This window comes from Solanum tuberosum, unplaced genomic scaffold (genome assembly GCF_000226075.1).
Source record: "Solanum tuberosum cultivar DM 1-3 516 R44 unplaced genomic scaffold, SolTub_3.0 scf00345, whole genome shotgun sequence".
Classification (NCBI taxonomy): domain Eukaryota; kingdom Viridiplantae; phylum Streptophyta; class Magnoliopsida; order Solanales; family Solanaceae; genus Solanum; species Solanum tuberosum.
The window spans coordinates 160,457-177,511 of record NW_006239264.1 but is presented as its reverse complement, the minus strand read 5'-3'; the positions used below and the strand labels follow the sequence as shown (position 1 = coordinate 177,511).

The 17,055-nt window shown below is 31.1% G+C and overlaps 2 protein-coding genes across 2 annotated transcripts; both read right to left on the bottom strand.

The window, feature by feature from the left end:
• Window positions 1-3,952: 3,952 nt before the first annotated feature.
• On the bottom strand, window positions 3,953-8,274 carry LOC102605581 (receptor-like kinase TMK3). The gene is made up of 2 exons (XM_006361034.2): window positions 5,557-8,274; window positions 3,953-4,857 (listed from the first exon to the last, which is right to left on the bottom strand). The coding sequence occupies exons 1-2, from the start codon at window positions 7,988-7,990 to the stop codon at window positions 4,355-4,357; spliced, it is 2,937 nt and encodes a 978-aa protein (XP_006361096.1). The 5' UTR covers window positions 7,991-8,274; the 3' UTR covers window positions 3,953-4,354.
• A 2,928-nt stretch (window positions 8,275-11,202) lies between these two features.
• On the bottom strand, window positions 11,203-14,291 carry LOC102605249 (histone deacetylase 8). The gene is made up of 3 exons (XM_006361033.2): window positions 13,923-14,291; window positions 12,401-12,981; window positions 11,203-11,575 (listed from the first exon to the last, which is right to left on the bottom strand). The coding sequence occupies exons 1-3, from the start codon at window positions 14,191-14,193 to the stop codon at window positions 11,288-11,290; spliced, it is 1,140 nt and encodes a 379-aa protein (XP_006361095.1). The 5' UTR covers window positions 14,194-14,291; the 3' UTR covers window positions 11,203-11,287.
• Window positions 14,292-17,055: the final 2,764 nt, after the last annotated feature.

Sequence of the window (17,055 nt, the reverse complement as noted above, 5' to 3'; positions counted from 1 at the left end):
AGCATGCAGAAGTAGTATATTCGTATTGCTAAAACGTACATTATATGCTTAATACACAAATAATTTCTTAAATTTATTACTCCCTCTGTCCCAATTTATATGACTTACTTTCCTTTTTAGTCAGTCCCAAAAAGAATGACACATTTCTATTTTAAGTAACAATTTGCCTATAAAATGTCTTTTTTACCCTTAATGAAATGATTTACAACCACACAAATTTCTATCATTCATTTTGGACCACAAGTTTTAAAAGTCTTTCCATTTTTCTTAAAGTTTGTGCCAAATCAAAGTACATCATATAAAATGGGACAGAGGGAGTATTTAATTAAGTTTATTTATAATATCTTAAATTTGTATTAAAATTTATTTAAACACTTGAACTATTATATATTCGTAATGTCAAAACTTACATTATATTAATACATAGATAAAAAATTTTAACTTGTCAGGAATTTTTCTTAAAGACTCAAAACTGTGACTTATTTCAATTAGTCATGGAAAGACATAATATTATAAAGTGTTTCTATTATATACTTTTGAATTCAAAATTTTTAAAAAAATTTATGCGTATTCTCAAGTGACCAGATAAAATTGGGTGTTTGAGCTAAAAAAATTTATGCATGGTTCTGTTAAGGATGATGTAATGGTAGAAAAAGTAGACCGAAAATGATCCATTAGCTGTTATATTGCAGAAGAGGGGTGTCAAGCATCAACGGGGACGGCTCTTGCCTTTGTTAAATTTTTATAAAAAATTAATTAATTATGATAAAAAAAAATATTATTTTATCCACTTTAACATCTTTTATACTTTGTTAAAAATAAGAATTAATAGTTTAATATGTTGAACAAAGTGAATTACAATTTTTTTTATTTCTTTTTAAATTTTAGTTTCAAACATTACAACAAGCATATTAAAATGGTGTTTACCAAGTCATTAACTTCTTGAATCAGATTCTATAGTTCTAACTCTTATCTTTATTTTATATTTGTCAACTTATTACTTATAAAATTATGTTAGCAAGTCATATAATAATTGCCTCACTGAAAGAATGTTTTTCAATGTTGAGTTGATAAAATCTTACCTAAAATCAATAACTGAAAAAACAATATTAAATATTAATAATTTTCATCTAAATATGTATACAAAATTTGTTTATATTTTTAGGCCTCAAATTAAACCGGCCGTTAGTTAATTAGATGTTGGTATCCCTAGCAAAAACTAAAAGAAGGAAAAAGAATATGACTACTAAAAAGTTAAAAACCATACTCATCAGTCATCATCTATATAGAAAATGTAATATAGGAGTATTTGTTGCGTGTGTAACGACTTTATATTTTTTTGGATAAAGGGTCAAATATGTCCCTAAATTATTCGAAAAGGTCTAGATATATCATCCGTTTAAAGTTTGGCTCACTCATGCCCTCGTCGTCCAACTTTTCGTCTAAATATGCCCTTATAGGCGTTAGTTGGCCTGCTGGACATATCCAGCTCAATTTCCATTTTTTTAAATGCCACATGGAATTGCCATGTCATTTTGACTTTACCACATGGCATTTATATGAAAATGGAAAGGAATCAATTATTCCCCTAAAAAATTCGAACCCATAAACACCTAATCGGACCCATAAATCAACCCCCCCTTTTAAATAAACTACCCGACCCGTTTTCAACAATTTTGTTTAAATTTTTATTTTTTTCGGTAAATCCCGAAAATGAGTAATTGATTAATAAAAAATATGAAAAAAATATAAAATTAATGCCAAAAATTCACAAATAAATATTGTAACCTTAAATTCAATCACATTTTCTATAGATTTTTTTTTTTTTTGTAGTGTGAAATTTTCATTAAACCAAAAATATCTATTAAACAATGGCATTTTAGTAATTTTAATAATATTTAAGGGCGAAATAATAATTGTATAATTAATGACCAAAATGAAAATCTAGAAAAATCCATACATGTCTTTACTTTTAAAATTGGCCCATAACGATATTTTTATAATTGTGTTAAAATGAAGAGTTTCTATTAATTAACTTTTTACAAACAATAATAAATGCTAAGCTTGTTTTGACATGTTTTTGAAAGAAAATTTTGAACTAATTTAAAATAAAATGTGTATGAAAAGTTAATATTTTGTTCCTAAAAATACTTTAAACGATTATTGCATAAACATATTTTTAACATTATGTTACATAATATGACCACTAAATTCGTATTTTGATTATTAAAATATATTTAACAGGGAAAATTTGACAAGGAAAAAAATTAATATTCAAATTCTAAGGAATATTAAAATACAAACTAAAGAAAAATGAGTAGTTAAAAAATAAAGAAAAAACAAAAAATGAAAATGTCAATATAAAGGGGCTTGAGAAATATAGAGGAAGAAAAAAAAACTAAAAAATAAATAATAACTTGGAAAAGAAAAACAAGTATATTGGTTATTTTGTGGGGTAAGATTCAAAGTTTTCTTTTACGGCATGATATTTAGAGTGTAGTATAAAAAAAAATTATTAATGTAATTTCGAATATAACATTATGTCAATTGTTTTCGTATATAGAAATAAAATTACTTTCATGATTGTTTTTATTTTTGTGGAGTTAGAAATTAATATTTTAATAAATACTTTCAATATTGTGTGACACATAAAATGGGGTAAAGGAAATGACATATATTATTTGACAATGACGTAAAAAGTATATAAATCACAATAATTAATAACTTCGAAATTTAAAAGACATAAACAAAATTGGCTAACTTTCAAAATTATATCAATACCACATAAATTGGGACATGAGAAGTAAAAAAAATTACATAAAAAGTACTACAAATTACAATAATTAACAATTTAAAATATTTAAAAGACATAAAAATGATTAATCTTTGAAGTTATATCTATGGTGCATAAATTGGGAGAACGAAATAATATATATTACTTCAAAATCACTTAAAAAATTATAAATCACAGTAATTAATAACTTAAAATATTTTTAAAAATCATATAAAATTTTGAATAACTTCTCAAGTTTCAATATGCCTGCTTGTAGCCAGCGGTAGTTTGGCAATTTAAAGTTTTCTTTTTAAAAAAATTGTCTTTTATTTGTTTTTGGAATAACACTTTTGAAGTACTATTGATGAAGTTATTCAGGCTAATAGGTTCGCTGTTTCAGGTTTGGACGATGGATGATAGACACAAATGATAAATGTATTCATTTTTCTAGGGGCAAAATGTAGACAAACACATTGTTTGTGCTCCTTTTATTTTGTGTGAATTTCAAAGTTCATTCTCACTTAGATGAATACAAATGGTGGTGATGGGGTTACTTGTTCTTACCTATGAAGTATCCTCATGAAGCTATGGTTGCAATAAATTTTATGGGAAGAGTTGGGCACGTGTAATTTTGAAGATTGTTGCCTTATGTTAAAAAGAATGCCTATGTTGTCTCTGTGATTTTAGATATTTATTATAGCAAACAAACAAGGAACTAAAAGTCAAGTCCTAACCGAATGACAACACCATTGCTGGTGCAAAATATTAGTATTTACTTGGCCTAAAATGTTGGGCCCGTGCTTAGCACAGGCGACACTGATCTAGTATGTAAATATATACAAAAATATCCACGCGTAAGATCCAACAAAATCAGTTTTTTTTTTCATGCATACTGTATTTGTATTCGATGTCTAAATCACCCCTTTGAGATTCATATTACCGATAAATTGTTATTACAGCTCATATGTTTCCTTCATTACAATAGTGACAAGTATTAATTGTAAAGTTTGTTACTTCCTCTGTGTCATATTAGTTGATTACTATGCTGAAAAAAGAAAGTATTAATTGATTTTTTTTCCATATTACTCTTCCAATTAATTCTTTGCGAAAATATTTGCTACTAAATAATTGCATGTAGTAGTAGTGTATACAAAATTAGTACTCCAATTAGACTTATTATAATCAAGAAAATCAAACCTTTTTTTGCATTATTAATTTGAGCATCACTCTCAAATTCATGCATAAGATTCTCAAGAGTGTCATGTAAATAACTTATACAGCAAATTGGACCAACCTATTATAAATATAACTTTTACAAGCAACATTCAAAACAAATAACTGTGTAAGCAACATTAAATTGAAAAGTTTTTTCTGTTTTTTGCTCTGTATCTGGACGACACCAATTTGATCTCTTGATCAATCATTCATGACAACCCGGTATATGTATATTCACCATATATAGACTGGACGCAACGCCTCCATAGATTATTTTCACGAGCCAAAAGCAAAATTCATGTCGAAAATGCTAGCAAAACTAATAGTAAGGAAGCAATGGACTTTGGTAGCCAAAACCAACTTCACCTATCGAGCATCGTTGGATGTAAAAGAATCCGCAAATCCATTTGGCTTAGCAGGAATACTTCCTCTGCTATCTTGACTAGTACTGGTGAAGTCTCCAGTGTCTTCATCCTGCCAGTCCTTCAACATTTCTGGAAGAGGTAGACTGTAGTCAATTCCTGAATAGTCATCCGACTCTTCTACGGGTTTCCAAGACTCAACTAGTTGGCCAAGCACATTCACAACGTGTGACATGTCAGGCCTGTGATTGGGGTCTCTCGCAGTGCAATGTCCAGCTAATTCAGCCATAGTGCAAATGCTCTTGTGGATATCTTCCTTCACGTCAAGAGCTGGATCAACGGAAGCAAGGAGGTTTTCTTTATTCGATTTTATCTGCCAGAACCACTCAACTAGATATCGAGTTTCCTCGGACCGATGCTCATCAAGGGCAGTTAGTCCAGTCACAAGTTCCATCAACACCACCCCAAAGCTGAAGACATCTATTTTAGTTGTGACTTTTCCGGTCACTGGAGAGGTAAAATGTGAGTTGGGATATATGAAAGGTGACTAGGTAATTCGTTCAACAAGACTGAGAACTAAAATATACGGGTAACATAAAGATAAAGTAAGCAATAGTTTCTACACCAAAATTAACAGGTATGACATGCTTGTTGAACAGCTTTACGCAAACATATTTCAGTACCATGCCTCAAGAGAAAAGTATCTTTAAAGGGATAGAGTTTCTGTTTCTTTTTGTGGAGTCAAGATGATAACTATGCTCTGAATGATCATATGGAGAGAGGATGTGAAACCTTCTACTTGAATTGTTTAACAAAGATAGTGAACAGAATGAGAATATCACTGAATGATGCGAGATTGATACATCAATGTCCGAGGTATATCAATTTAGTAGCTAGCGCACACCGACAACAAAAAGGAAAAACGTAAATGCTCCATTGGTTACTCTGTTCTATTTTGGCTGGAGAAGGAAGGGATTGGAAGGTCAGAAGCGCAATTTAGCAGTCTGGATTCTCATTATAGAACTGATGCATTTCTTAAAATAGAGGGACTAAAAGAGTATTGGTTTCGTTCAGGTAGAGATGTGTTCATGTAACAGCTTACCCGAGCGTAAAAAATACAATTGATGCTTAAATGATAATATTTACCAGAACAGTCGAAACGAGTGTCTAAGAAAGAGATACCAATGGAAAAAAATGCACACATACCAGCATACTCGGGAGCAAGGTATCCAAATGTTCCTGCAAGCCTTGTTGCAACGGACCTTTCTTTGTCAGGAGCGAGTTTCACTAATCCAAAATCAGAAACTTTTGCTCTAAAATCATCATCTAGAAGAATGTTTGATGATTTGAGATCGCGATGTATGAAGCTCTGGTGTGCCAGATTATGAAGGTACTCCATCCCTCGAGCGACATCTAGAGCAATATTGAGTCTCTTTGTCCACGATAAAGGCTCTAAGTTCAGGATCTTCCAGCGAAAAAGATGTCTACTCAAAGCGCCCTTTGACATATATTCATATACCAAAAGCCTCTCATTTCCTTCAATGGAATAACCCAAAAGTGAAACTAAATGGCGATGTCGAACCTTAGAAAGCACAGCTATTTCTGCTTGAAATTCATCCAATGCCTTGCTGTTGATAATGGCAGATTCCATTCTCTTCACTGCAATTTGAATTCCATCTTCAATTACGCCTTTGTAAACAACTCCAAAGCCACCACGACCAAGCTCATTCTCTGGTGCAAAATTATCGGTTACCCTCCGAAGGTCCTGGGTTGAAATGACAAGGTTTCCAATCTCAATCACTCGACTACCTTTTGTTCCACCACTAGTTGTAGTAGTTGTTGTAGTACCACTCTGTAAGCTGTACATCATGGGATCTTCTAAGATAGTGATCTTAACAATGTTATCTTGATCGAATGGCTCTTTGGGGTGGATAACAATAGTACCTGAATCCTTCTCTCGTTTTCTCTTGCTCTTGAAATACAAAACAACGGCAAGAAGAGTGAAAACGAAAGAAGCTGCACTCACAACTACAATGATCATGGTCTTATCATGGTTCTCTGATGTGGTCTGCCCTTTGGTTCCACTGGGAGACTTTGAGTCTGAACCTGAACTTTTCTCTGGGGAGGGCGGTGTATCTGGTAATGTTGGCTGATTATCACCGGGAAATGGGCTTTTCGATGGTAACTCCTTGCTTGATTTAGGACTGTGGCTCAATGGAGGAAATGGGCTAATACTCAGAGGAGGAGCTGCCGCAGTTACATTAGCAACAAGATGAGCATTTCCGTCTGTAATGACTTTCACACTATCCCGGAATTTCGGTAATGGTGGATCAAAATTGTTCCCACTTAAGTCCAACAATCTCAAGGATCTGAGCTCTGTTAAGTTTGCAGGAACTCGACCATGCAAACTATTTCTTTTTAAGTGAACTTCAAGCAGTGAATCCAAGTTTGCAAGTGAAGGGCTAAGCGTACCCGTAAGGTTCTTGTTCTGTAGATTAACAATCGTAATCTGGCCTTTAGGATTGCAACTGATTCCCAACCAAGGACCTGTACATGGATCATTGCCACTCCATTCAGGAGCAAGGTTGGCTGGATAATTCCAACCGCAAAGAAGATCTAAAAGTGCATTAACTTGAGGAACACAAGGAACACCAGGAGTTGGCTGACAGAAAGAATTTGAGGAATATGTAGCATTCGCAGCTCTAAACTTTGGGATAGGACCCATGAGCTTATTATTGTTCAAGTCTAACACACTCAAGTCTAGATTTGCCAAACCTTGCGGAATCAGACCAACGAGTTGATTTCCGTTAAAATTCAGCTCCTTCAAGTCATTTAAATCATCAATTGTATCAGGAATTGGTCCACTAAAACTGTTGCCTTGAAGCCATAACAACATAAGCTGATCCATAGTACCAATTAAGTCGATTGGACCCGTCATTCCAGGACTATCTTGATTATTCAACCACAAAATCCGAAGCATTGAATCACGAAAACTGTCTGGTATCTCACCGGTCAAACGATTATACGACAGCTTCAACGCACTTAGTGAAGGCAATTTCCCAAAAAAATCAGGCACAGGTCCAACTATATTGCATTGCACACAAGAAAAATTCGTCAACTGAGCTGAATCTTGCAACTCAATCGGAATAGACCATCCACTCTCATTAAACGGATTATAATCCAAAGCCAAAACTTGAACACTGCTAAGACCATTAAAGAAATCACCAGGAATCGTATCGAATTCATTGTTGTCCAAGTATGCATATTTCAAATCAGATAATCCATTGAAAGTAGGTAATTTCCCACTAAAACCATTCCCCTGAAGGCCAAGATTTTGAAGCTTATCAAGTTGATTCAAGTTCTGAGGTAAAGGACCCTTTAAACCCAAACTCTGAACCTGAATTTGGGTAACTCTGTCACTAGAACAGAACACATGAGGCCATGCAGGAGGACCACAAGGATCATTCCCCTTGGAAGGCCATTTCAATAGTTCAGGATTCTCTAATCCATTTCTAAAATCACTCAAAATCTTGAAATCATTCAAATTTGTTACACCAGAAACAACATTTACAAGAAATACACCTAATGTACAAAAGTATATAACAACACCTCTGAAATCACAATACTTATATACACACATGATGAAAATTCAAGATTATCATAAAATTACATAGTACTTTTTTCTCAAGAATTGTGAACCCCAAATGAACAAAGTACATAACAGTAACATATAAAGATGCAAGTACATAATAACTATAAATTGTTGGAAAAATGGTACCTTTTTTTAATAATGTGAGTGAATTTTGTAAGAAAGAGAGATGAGTTTAGCAAAGAGTTGTGGATCAAACCCTAAAGACAAGTACAAATTCATGACACCTTTTTTTCTCTGTCTCCTTCTGTCCTTTGATTTCTCACAATTCTGTTTTTTTCTTCTTTTACTTTTATTTCTTTCTTTTTTTCTCCTTTTTATAGTAAATCTTCGTTTGGATTTGATTACTCCCCCCGTTCAACAACAATACCTGTCCAATTTAAAAAATCAAGAGATAATGTATCTTTTGTGTCTATTTTATCTTTATTATTATATATATTTATTATCTAATATATTTTTTAAAGCATTAAATTTAATAAAGTCAAAGAATAATATAGTAATATTACCTATATTATTTATTGTTTCTATGCAAGTTAATAGTGGATAACTATTATTGGAGAGAGAAAATATATATTAATTAAATGGACAGTGAGATCTTCAGAATCTCATGTCTAAATTATTAACTATTTTAATTATACTAATTTCATTGAACAAAATTTTAAAAAATATGAATAATGTCTTCCTTGAGTCAATTTTCGATTAAAATCAAATTCAAATGATTAGTTTGATTTTTTAATTGTTAAAATTAAATTAATTTTTTTTATTTGTTTGATTTTTTCTAAAATTCAAATTATGATCAATAATGTCTTCTTTTTACTTTTAAATTTCTATTAATTTAAAGAATTATAAAATATTTTTATTTTTTTCAAATAGACTTAAAAGTAAATAAAATAAACAAATCGAAATGTTGGGTTGTGCTAGTTTGGTTAGATTTTAATTATTTTTTTTAATCTTTTTACATTACTATTATTATTCTCTAAAAAAAAGGGGTGGCATGATTTTTGGGGTCAAATGAAGAAATGGATGTGTCGGTGGTATTGTTTTGGACATGATGAGGAGTTATGATGAGTGCAACATTCGACCAAATTTTGCCTTCTTTTTTTGTTTTTATTACCTTTGCATGCGTAGCAAAATTTGAGTGTCAACAATTTCAAATCGGCAAGTCAGCCCACATGTTTCCTCTTGTCATTTTCTTCCCTGCGTAACTTTATTGGCATTTATTACTTTTTCATCGTCTCATAGTTTGATTGATTTGAATTTTCGTCTCAAGATGTCTAGAAGATTTTATTTTTTTTCATATTCTAGACTAAAAATTGAGTACTCCAATTAAAAAAAAGTGTCATCTATTCTAGTTTTCACATAATCTACTTGAAATTTGAAAATTTATTGTGGCATTTTATTAATAAAGCGTGAAAAATGAGATATGAAATTTATTGAATCGATTATTCAATGTGTAATTAGTAAATTACTATGTAATTAAAGGACCAGCTAAGATGACAAAAGTTACTGTTAACAAATCAATGCACACAAATTTAGTTTTTTAATGTTTAGAAAAAGATAAATACACAATTTTGTTTAACTAGCAAGAAAGACATTTTTCATAGTTAGGACCTCTATTGAGGAAATCTTTTTATCCAACTATGGTTGAGTTTCTTTAGGCTAATTTAAAAAGTATATTATCCTTTGAATATGAAATAACAATACAATTTTAATCTAAAACATAGTAATTAAATGGAAGGACGATTAATAAAACTGAAAATTTATGAATACATAAAGTAAAGATAAATGAATATAGGAAGTTGTGTAATATAATTGAGTTCGAGGGTAAAATTATTTCTGTGTGATCTATAGGTTACGAATTCGAGTTGTTGAAGCAGCCACTAATACAAGCATTATGCCAGACTGAGACTGTCTACGTCATACCTCTTGAGTATGACATGCGTGATGTTTTTTGCACCGAACTGTCTTTTATAATTGAGTCCAAACATCATCTTTTAAAAGCATATATCTTGAACATATCTTACTTCTTGTAAGACAGAGAGAAATAAATAAGAAATAAAATAATTAAATCTCAGTTAATCACTAACCTTTTGTTACTGAATCTAATCATCTTAAAAATGCATATTTTGTTCAATTTAAGATGAAAAATAGGGTTGATTTCTTAAAGAAGAAAAACATTTTCAAAATATTGAAATACTATGACTTTCAAATTAAATTCTGGATTAATGAATCTAGTCAAAGAGAAAGGTGATGCAATGAGATAGAATATGTGTGTAACGGGTTCAATTTAGACAATATTTCTTTAGTACCGTTATATATTAAATTTTGAATTTATAATTTAAAAATATAAAGGAGTATTCAATGATTAAAACTTTTGAAAAGTGAAACACACAATAAGTATAAATTGATGAATAAGTCCGTAGCCTTTGGAAAAGAGAGTGGGGAAAAAATAATTAATGTTGTAGCATGTAGGTTGGACCATTTGTATTAAAATATATAAGTCCATCCATCACGGGAACTTCACACCTCCTTAACAACTTGATTCAATCCACATTAAATAAACCTTTTTCCTAGTTTAATTTTGTTGTGACCTCCGTGTCACGTATTACTTTCTTCATTTTAATTTATTTGAACAATTTTAATTTGAAAGTAATTTTTTTTATTAAACTAAAGATATATAAAGTGTCAAAGAATAAATTTTCCCCTTCGAAGGTAATATTTCGAAGGGGAAAAAGTTGTCTTCTCGTGATAATATTTAACATATACACTCCAAATTTTTTAATACAACAATTGTTTATCAATTTATCATGATACTAGATTAGTAAGTTTAATTTACATATAATGCAAGGAGTAGGGAAATATAAAGCATGTATCTTGCGCTTAATTATAGATATATAGATATATTTTTATTTATAATTTAATTATAGTTAAGTGATCAATATGTATAAATTAATTGAAGGGCGTATGCAACTTATGTCTCTGTCTAGACCAAATTCCTCTACGTCTGCATGCAACTGAAGTACTGATATTTCTTTCTTTTTAAAAAAAAATTACATATTAATTGCAAAATTAGGTGAAATGTCTTTTTCAAATTTTGTCAGCCAACTAAAGATGTACTACTATTGTTTTCAATCTCTTGTCATCTCTCACAAGCATCCCTTTTTGTCAATACAATTTAACATATTATTAAAGGTATTTAAAAATATATTTTACATTTAATGTCCACTAATGGAATTAGATTGTTGTAAGTGTTTGAGCTCATAAGCAAACAGGAAACGAAATGAGATATCAACTAATCATCTTTAAGAAATGGTCTTTGATAGCTTCGATTACCTTGGTTGGAAATGATTGATCTTCAGGATAATAAGCAATAGGATCAGATAATAGAGGGTCTGAAACATTGAGCACACCTTCAAGAGTCGCGTGCAGACAATAGGCTGAATATGTAACATGGTATCCACCTTCTTGGACTATCAAGAGCCGTCCATTGCTATACTTGTTTGCCATGCCACGAATTGTCCGCCCAATCTCTCTGTAACCTTCCATTGTCAAGCATTGTCTTCCATTTGGATCAAACTGAAACACAAGCCAACTTTAATTTCTGAATACAATAGCTCTATGAACTAAACAATGCTGATACTATTACAATAAGAATATGTTTTAGACAGATTAGCATGTTTAGACACTGACAAATTTGACTTGTCAAAATGAAGTTGAAACAGCCAAACTGCAGATCTAAGCATCGAATTGAATGCTTCTGTAACTGAAGTGAAGGAACTTATGCCCACCTGCCAACCAGCCCCTCTCAAACTTCTGAGGAAGTATAGACAAGCATTGGTAGGAGGCTAATAAATGCACGCCAGTCTCTGAGCTCAACTTATTTTTTTCAGCTTAACTTCAAATATTTACTATGGGTCAACCACAATCCCAACTGAAAGAACCTTTAACTAATTGTCCTTGTTCAGAGAAACTTAGGAAATCACGACTAGTAGAATGGACAGAAATACACACGAGTAGTTTTCTCTAATAACATAACTTAGAAGCCTAAATTTCCAATAAGCTCATTAATTTAAGATATCTTTAACCTGTGGCCTACAGCTTCAACCATTAATACCATACAACAATTGTTGATGGTGCTAATACTGCAGATCCAGACTATGCAACATAGGAACATGATAGCATTATCCAATTGACAACAAACACAACGTCCAAGCAATTATCTGTGAATTACAGAAGTTAACTGTGTGGGTTAAAGACCACTCACCAACTAATAAGTTTGGATATGACTTTTTCACATTTTAAAGATGATATTTCACTGATTAATGAACTTGACTCCACAAATACCTTTCAACTTCATCACAAAATACAAAAATCTGAACTGCAATAAGTTAATGCACTTACAGCACTTGAGTCCTGCCCAACAACCAAAACCATCATATCAGGCTCAAATTTCTCGATAGCAGGAACAACTAAATGCTGCATGGCATAACCATACCCTTTGTCCCCAGTTCCATTTGGCAACGGTATATTCAGGTTATACCCAAAACCTTCACCTTCACCAAGCTCCTCTACAGTTCCACCCTGTGGATGAGAGGGGCCCCAAGAACCATGATTCATATGAAGGGAGATAGTAAGAACCTTGTCAGAATGATAAAATCCTTCTGCTGTTCCATTCCCGTAATGAACATCAATGTCAAGGACAACAACCTTCCTACAGCCACCATCTAAAGCCAGTTGTACAGCTAGACCCGCATTGTTAAGGAAGCAATACCCATCAGCTTGAGTAGGTTGCGCATGATGACCAGGTGGCCTGACCAATGCATATGTGATTTTCCCATGTCCATCAATTATATGCTTCATAGCTGATAATGTACTACCAGCAGCAAGAAGTGCAGCGTCCCATGACCCAGGATTTAAGAATGTCCCTCCACATAATTCTTTTCCGCCATTTCTATCAGCTTCAATTAGTTCATTTACATATTCTGACAAATAAAAAATGAAAAAGCTAAGAGGCTTAAACTTGAAATAAGAATAGATTTCAGAATAGGGTTGGATTTATAACCAAAGCCAACTCATGATAGAATAATTATTAGTGTTTCTTCTCAAGATGTTCGTCATTATTTGTGATTGATTAGGTAGGATGGAAAGAAACGGTAAGTAAGGATTTCACAATTTAAACTAAGCATGCATTATTTTACTTTCTTTCTATACCTTCAAACCAATTATCCCCTTTCTTTCGTTCAATTCCTTCAAGAAAATCAACTCCTATTTTTCTCATGTTCTTTCAAACTAATCAACCCCTTCCTTTCTTCCAATTCCTTCAATATAATCAACACCTTTTTTCCTATTGCTCCTTCAAACCAATCAATCCATTAAGCCTTCCTTCTCGATAATTTCATTCCTTTTAACCACATTGATTATGCTATTCATGCTTCGGAAGCTCAGAATAAATCCATATGACTTCCATGTCATAATTAAGTTCATTTTCAAACAATTTGGGCATGGAAGTATACAATACTAGCTTCTTTTTATCCTGGTAATTAACTTAATGATCTTTGATCAATCTTTCGGCTTTAAGAATTATCACACTTCCTCAATTTCCTGAAAGACATTTTTCTTCACAACCCGGAATTCTTAAAGTAGAAATGCCTAAAAGTTTAATCTTTACCAAAAAGATTGTGCCTTTCACTTCCCAATAGTCTAACAAATTAAGTTGGGTCTTCATAGATGCTGATTTTAACCTTCAGAAACAAAAAAAAATCCTAATTTTTAACATTAAACCTAATCTTTTAATGCTGCCTAACAAAAACTTATGCTTTCATTCCAAAAATTATTAGTAACTAGTAACAGCAAAGACAGATAGAAATTAAACTCAATTAAAAAAAAAAGAAGAGAATCTTGAAAGGAAGTTCAAGATGGGCACCTTGGGTGTGGAAAGATGACAATTCAGAGATGTGAGCAGGGCGGCCATGGTGCCAAGAAATGAAAGGTGAAATAGGACCCCTTTTGAGAATGGACAACATGTTTTTTACCCTGTCTGAATTTTCTGGGTGTTTTTCTAAAACATCAAGGAAACCAGGGTCAATTCCTGTGTCGAAAACACCTCTTCCTGTGTCATGTTTCAGCATACCCTCGTCCCAGAATACATGAATAAGGTTGTCTGATGGTAGAGACTGTGATGCTGAAGAAGCCATGGGAGAATTGTGGTCACTTTGTTTTGATGCTGCTCACTCTTTTTTACTCCAAATACTTCTTCCTCCCCTGCATATCAAGTGAATTGAAAATAGGTATGGTGGCGCACACATTGAAAAAATATTTATTTTTAACAACATAAATCATAGTTTATTTTTTTATTTAATTAAGAGCCTTAATAAATATAAAAAAAAATCTTTTGACAATCAGCTAAATTATAAAGTGTACGTAATATTTCTTTAAAACTTATAAATGACATAATAACTAATTAAAATAAAACATATGAATTTATTTTTTATTAAGCACATGTTTTCATTTTATTTTTTTTAAATGTTGTAGATTTTATTTAAAGGACTATTTTATTGAAAATGATTTTTCGGTGAGGTTTCGATAAAGATGACATGATTTTTCTTTAATTTTTGTATTTTGTTTTTTCATGTTTTATAAGATTTTCCAACAATTTTTTTCGTGGTGGAAGGTGGAGTAGGTGGTAAGGATAGATAGTGAGGTAAAAAAAAACAAAAGAGAAGAAAGTTCTGCACGCCTTAAGAATGGGTGAAGCACACACAATGTAACAAATCAGTAAAAAATGTCAAATAGATACAACAAAGCCCTATTTAAAGTGTGTCGATAAATTTCACCTATTTTTATTATGTATTAACTAAATATAAATACTCAAATAAGTTGTTATCTTAAAAAGTATTTCCTAACAAATAAAAAAAATCCTTACAACTTGAAGGTGTGGTAAATGATGACAAAATGATCAAATGATCTTTAATGTATAACGTATACAGTAAAATGTCTATCCATTTATCATATATTGTCACAATTCAAGCAGAGTGAATACAATTGCTCATAGATGTAGTGTTATAAGCTAGCTACTTAAATTTAACGGAAATTATCACCAATCATTAATTTAAGGATAAGGGTCTGAAAAATATTCCAACTTTGGTCGGATTTGCTGTTGCGATACTAAACTTTCATAAGGACCTATTACCTCCCTAGACTATTTAATACCGTATTTTTTACCCCTGAACTATTTAATAGTGTATTTTAAAGGTATATATGTGCCCACGTGGACACATTATTATTTATAATTTTGCATTATTTTTTATGTCCACGTGGGCAAATATATATGTTTAAAATACGGTATTAAATAATCTAGGGAGGTAATAGGTCCTCGTGAAAGTTTAGAATCGCAACAGCAAATCCGACCAAAGTTGGGATATTTTTCAAACCCTTATCCCTTAAATTTACGATTTACTCCATAATTAAAATACATTAATCCACTTTTTGCATACATAAAGGATCATTTCCATTAAAGGAATACATCAACTCAGGGATCAAAACAGACCAACCTCTACACATTGGGATCATTTTGATAAAACTGGACCAACCTCAATACATATAGTTTGGTAGGCCACATTGAAACAAATAATCCATGTATTATATATGATATTATTTAGTACTATGGTTGGTAGGAATTTGATCATATATATGTATAACTAATTCATGGATTAGTCATACCTCCTAGGCTCCTACATAGTATTATAGGATGTACTACTAATACCTTCCATTTGGAGGTATTAATAATACATAGGATATAATACCATGGGATAATTGTATGTAAAGACAAGAATATCCCTCAAATCATTTTCATTATTTTGTTTATTTTCTTGATTTTATGTTTTATATTTGTACTAGTAAATTTGTTTAAATAAATTAGCTTACAAATTATTTAGAGAGAGTTGTTTGTTACTAAATAAATCCAATACAAATTAATACAATATTTGAAATGTGAGTTGTTTAACATTAACTAATTAAAAAGGCAAGTATATCATCACATGACATTTGTGATCTTAATTGAATATATAATTTGTTGATATATATATATATATATATTTGAGTGGTTTTCTAATTATTTGTATTTTGAACAATTTATAAAACTACACACATATTAAAACTACAACTTGCAATTTTTATGTGTAAATGTAGATGATTTATTCAATGTTAGTACTATTATTTACTGTCTTTTCAATTTTAAAAGTTGATAGTTTATCTTTTTTTAAATTAAAAATTGTCATTTTGTATGTGATCAATTTACTAAGATGACAATTATTTATCCTCAAATAATTTAAGTGAAAATAACAAACATAACAACAAAATTGTTCTTCTCATATCTAGTTAGAAGGCAATAAAAAAAAATATTGTCCGGCAATTATTTACCTTAACCTAATTACATAATAATTTAAGGGTATAATTGGAAAGAAGATTTTTATAAAGTTTTAATTCAAACACAAAATGAGATGAAAAATAATGAACCAAACACTTGGTAAAAATAAATCCTGCATTATTAATTTCTGCACTATTAATTCATGCATTACTAATTCTAATATTACTAATCCCTGCATTATTAGTCTTTGTACCAAACGGACTCTAAGACCTTGATAATTACCTCTATACATTAAGGACCAAAGAGAAAATTACAAGAATATACTATTTAAGACTTTAGTTAACAATATATACATATACTCTTTTTTATTTACAAAACTAAGTTTTTAATTACAAACATAACAAAATATTTAATTTTTTATTTGTTAAAAATATATTTGGTATCCGTATCTATTACCATTTTTTAGGGGAGGTTATGTGCTAATTTTATGGGATTGATAATTATTGTTTACTTTTTTTGACCTTTTCAACCACAGTTTTACTCTTTTGCGTTACTTTGTTTTTCTATATATTGATTTTCTCTCTCTTAATTTTTTATTCAATCAAATCATATTAATAATGGAAGCCTTCTCTCACATTTTTGCCATTATTTTCATCTAGGTAAAAAACATGTAGGTTTCATCAAGTATGCA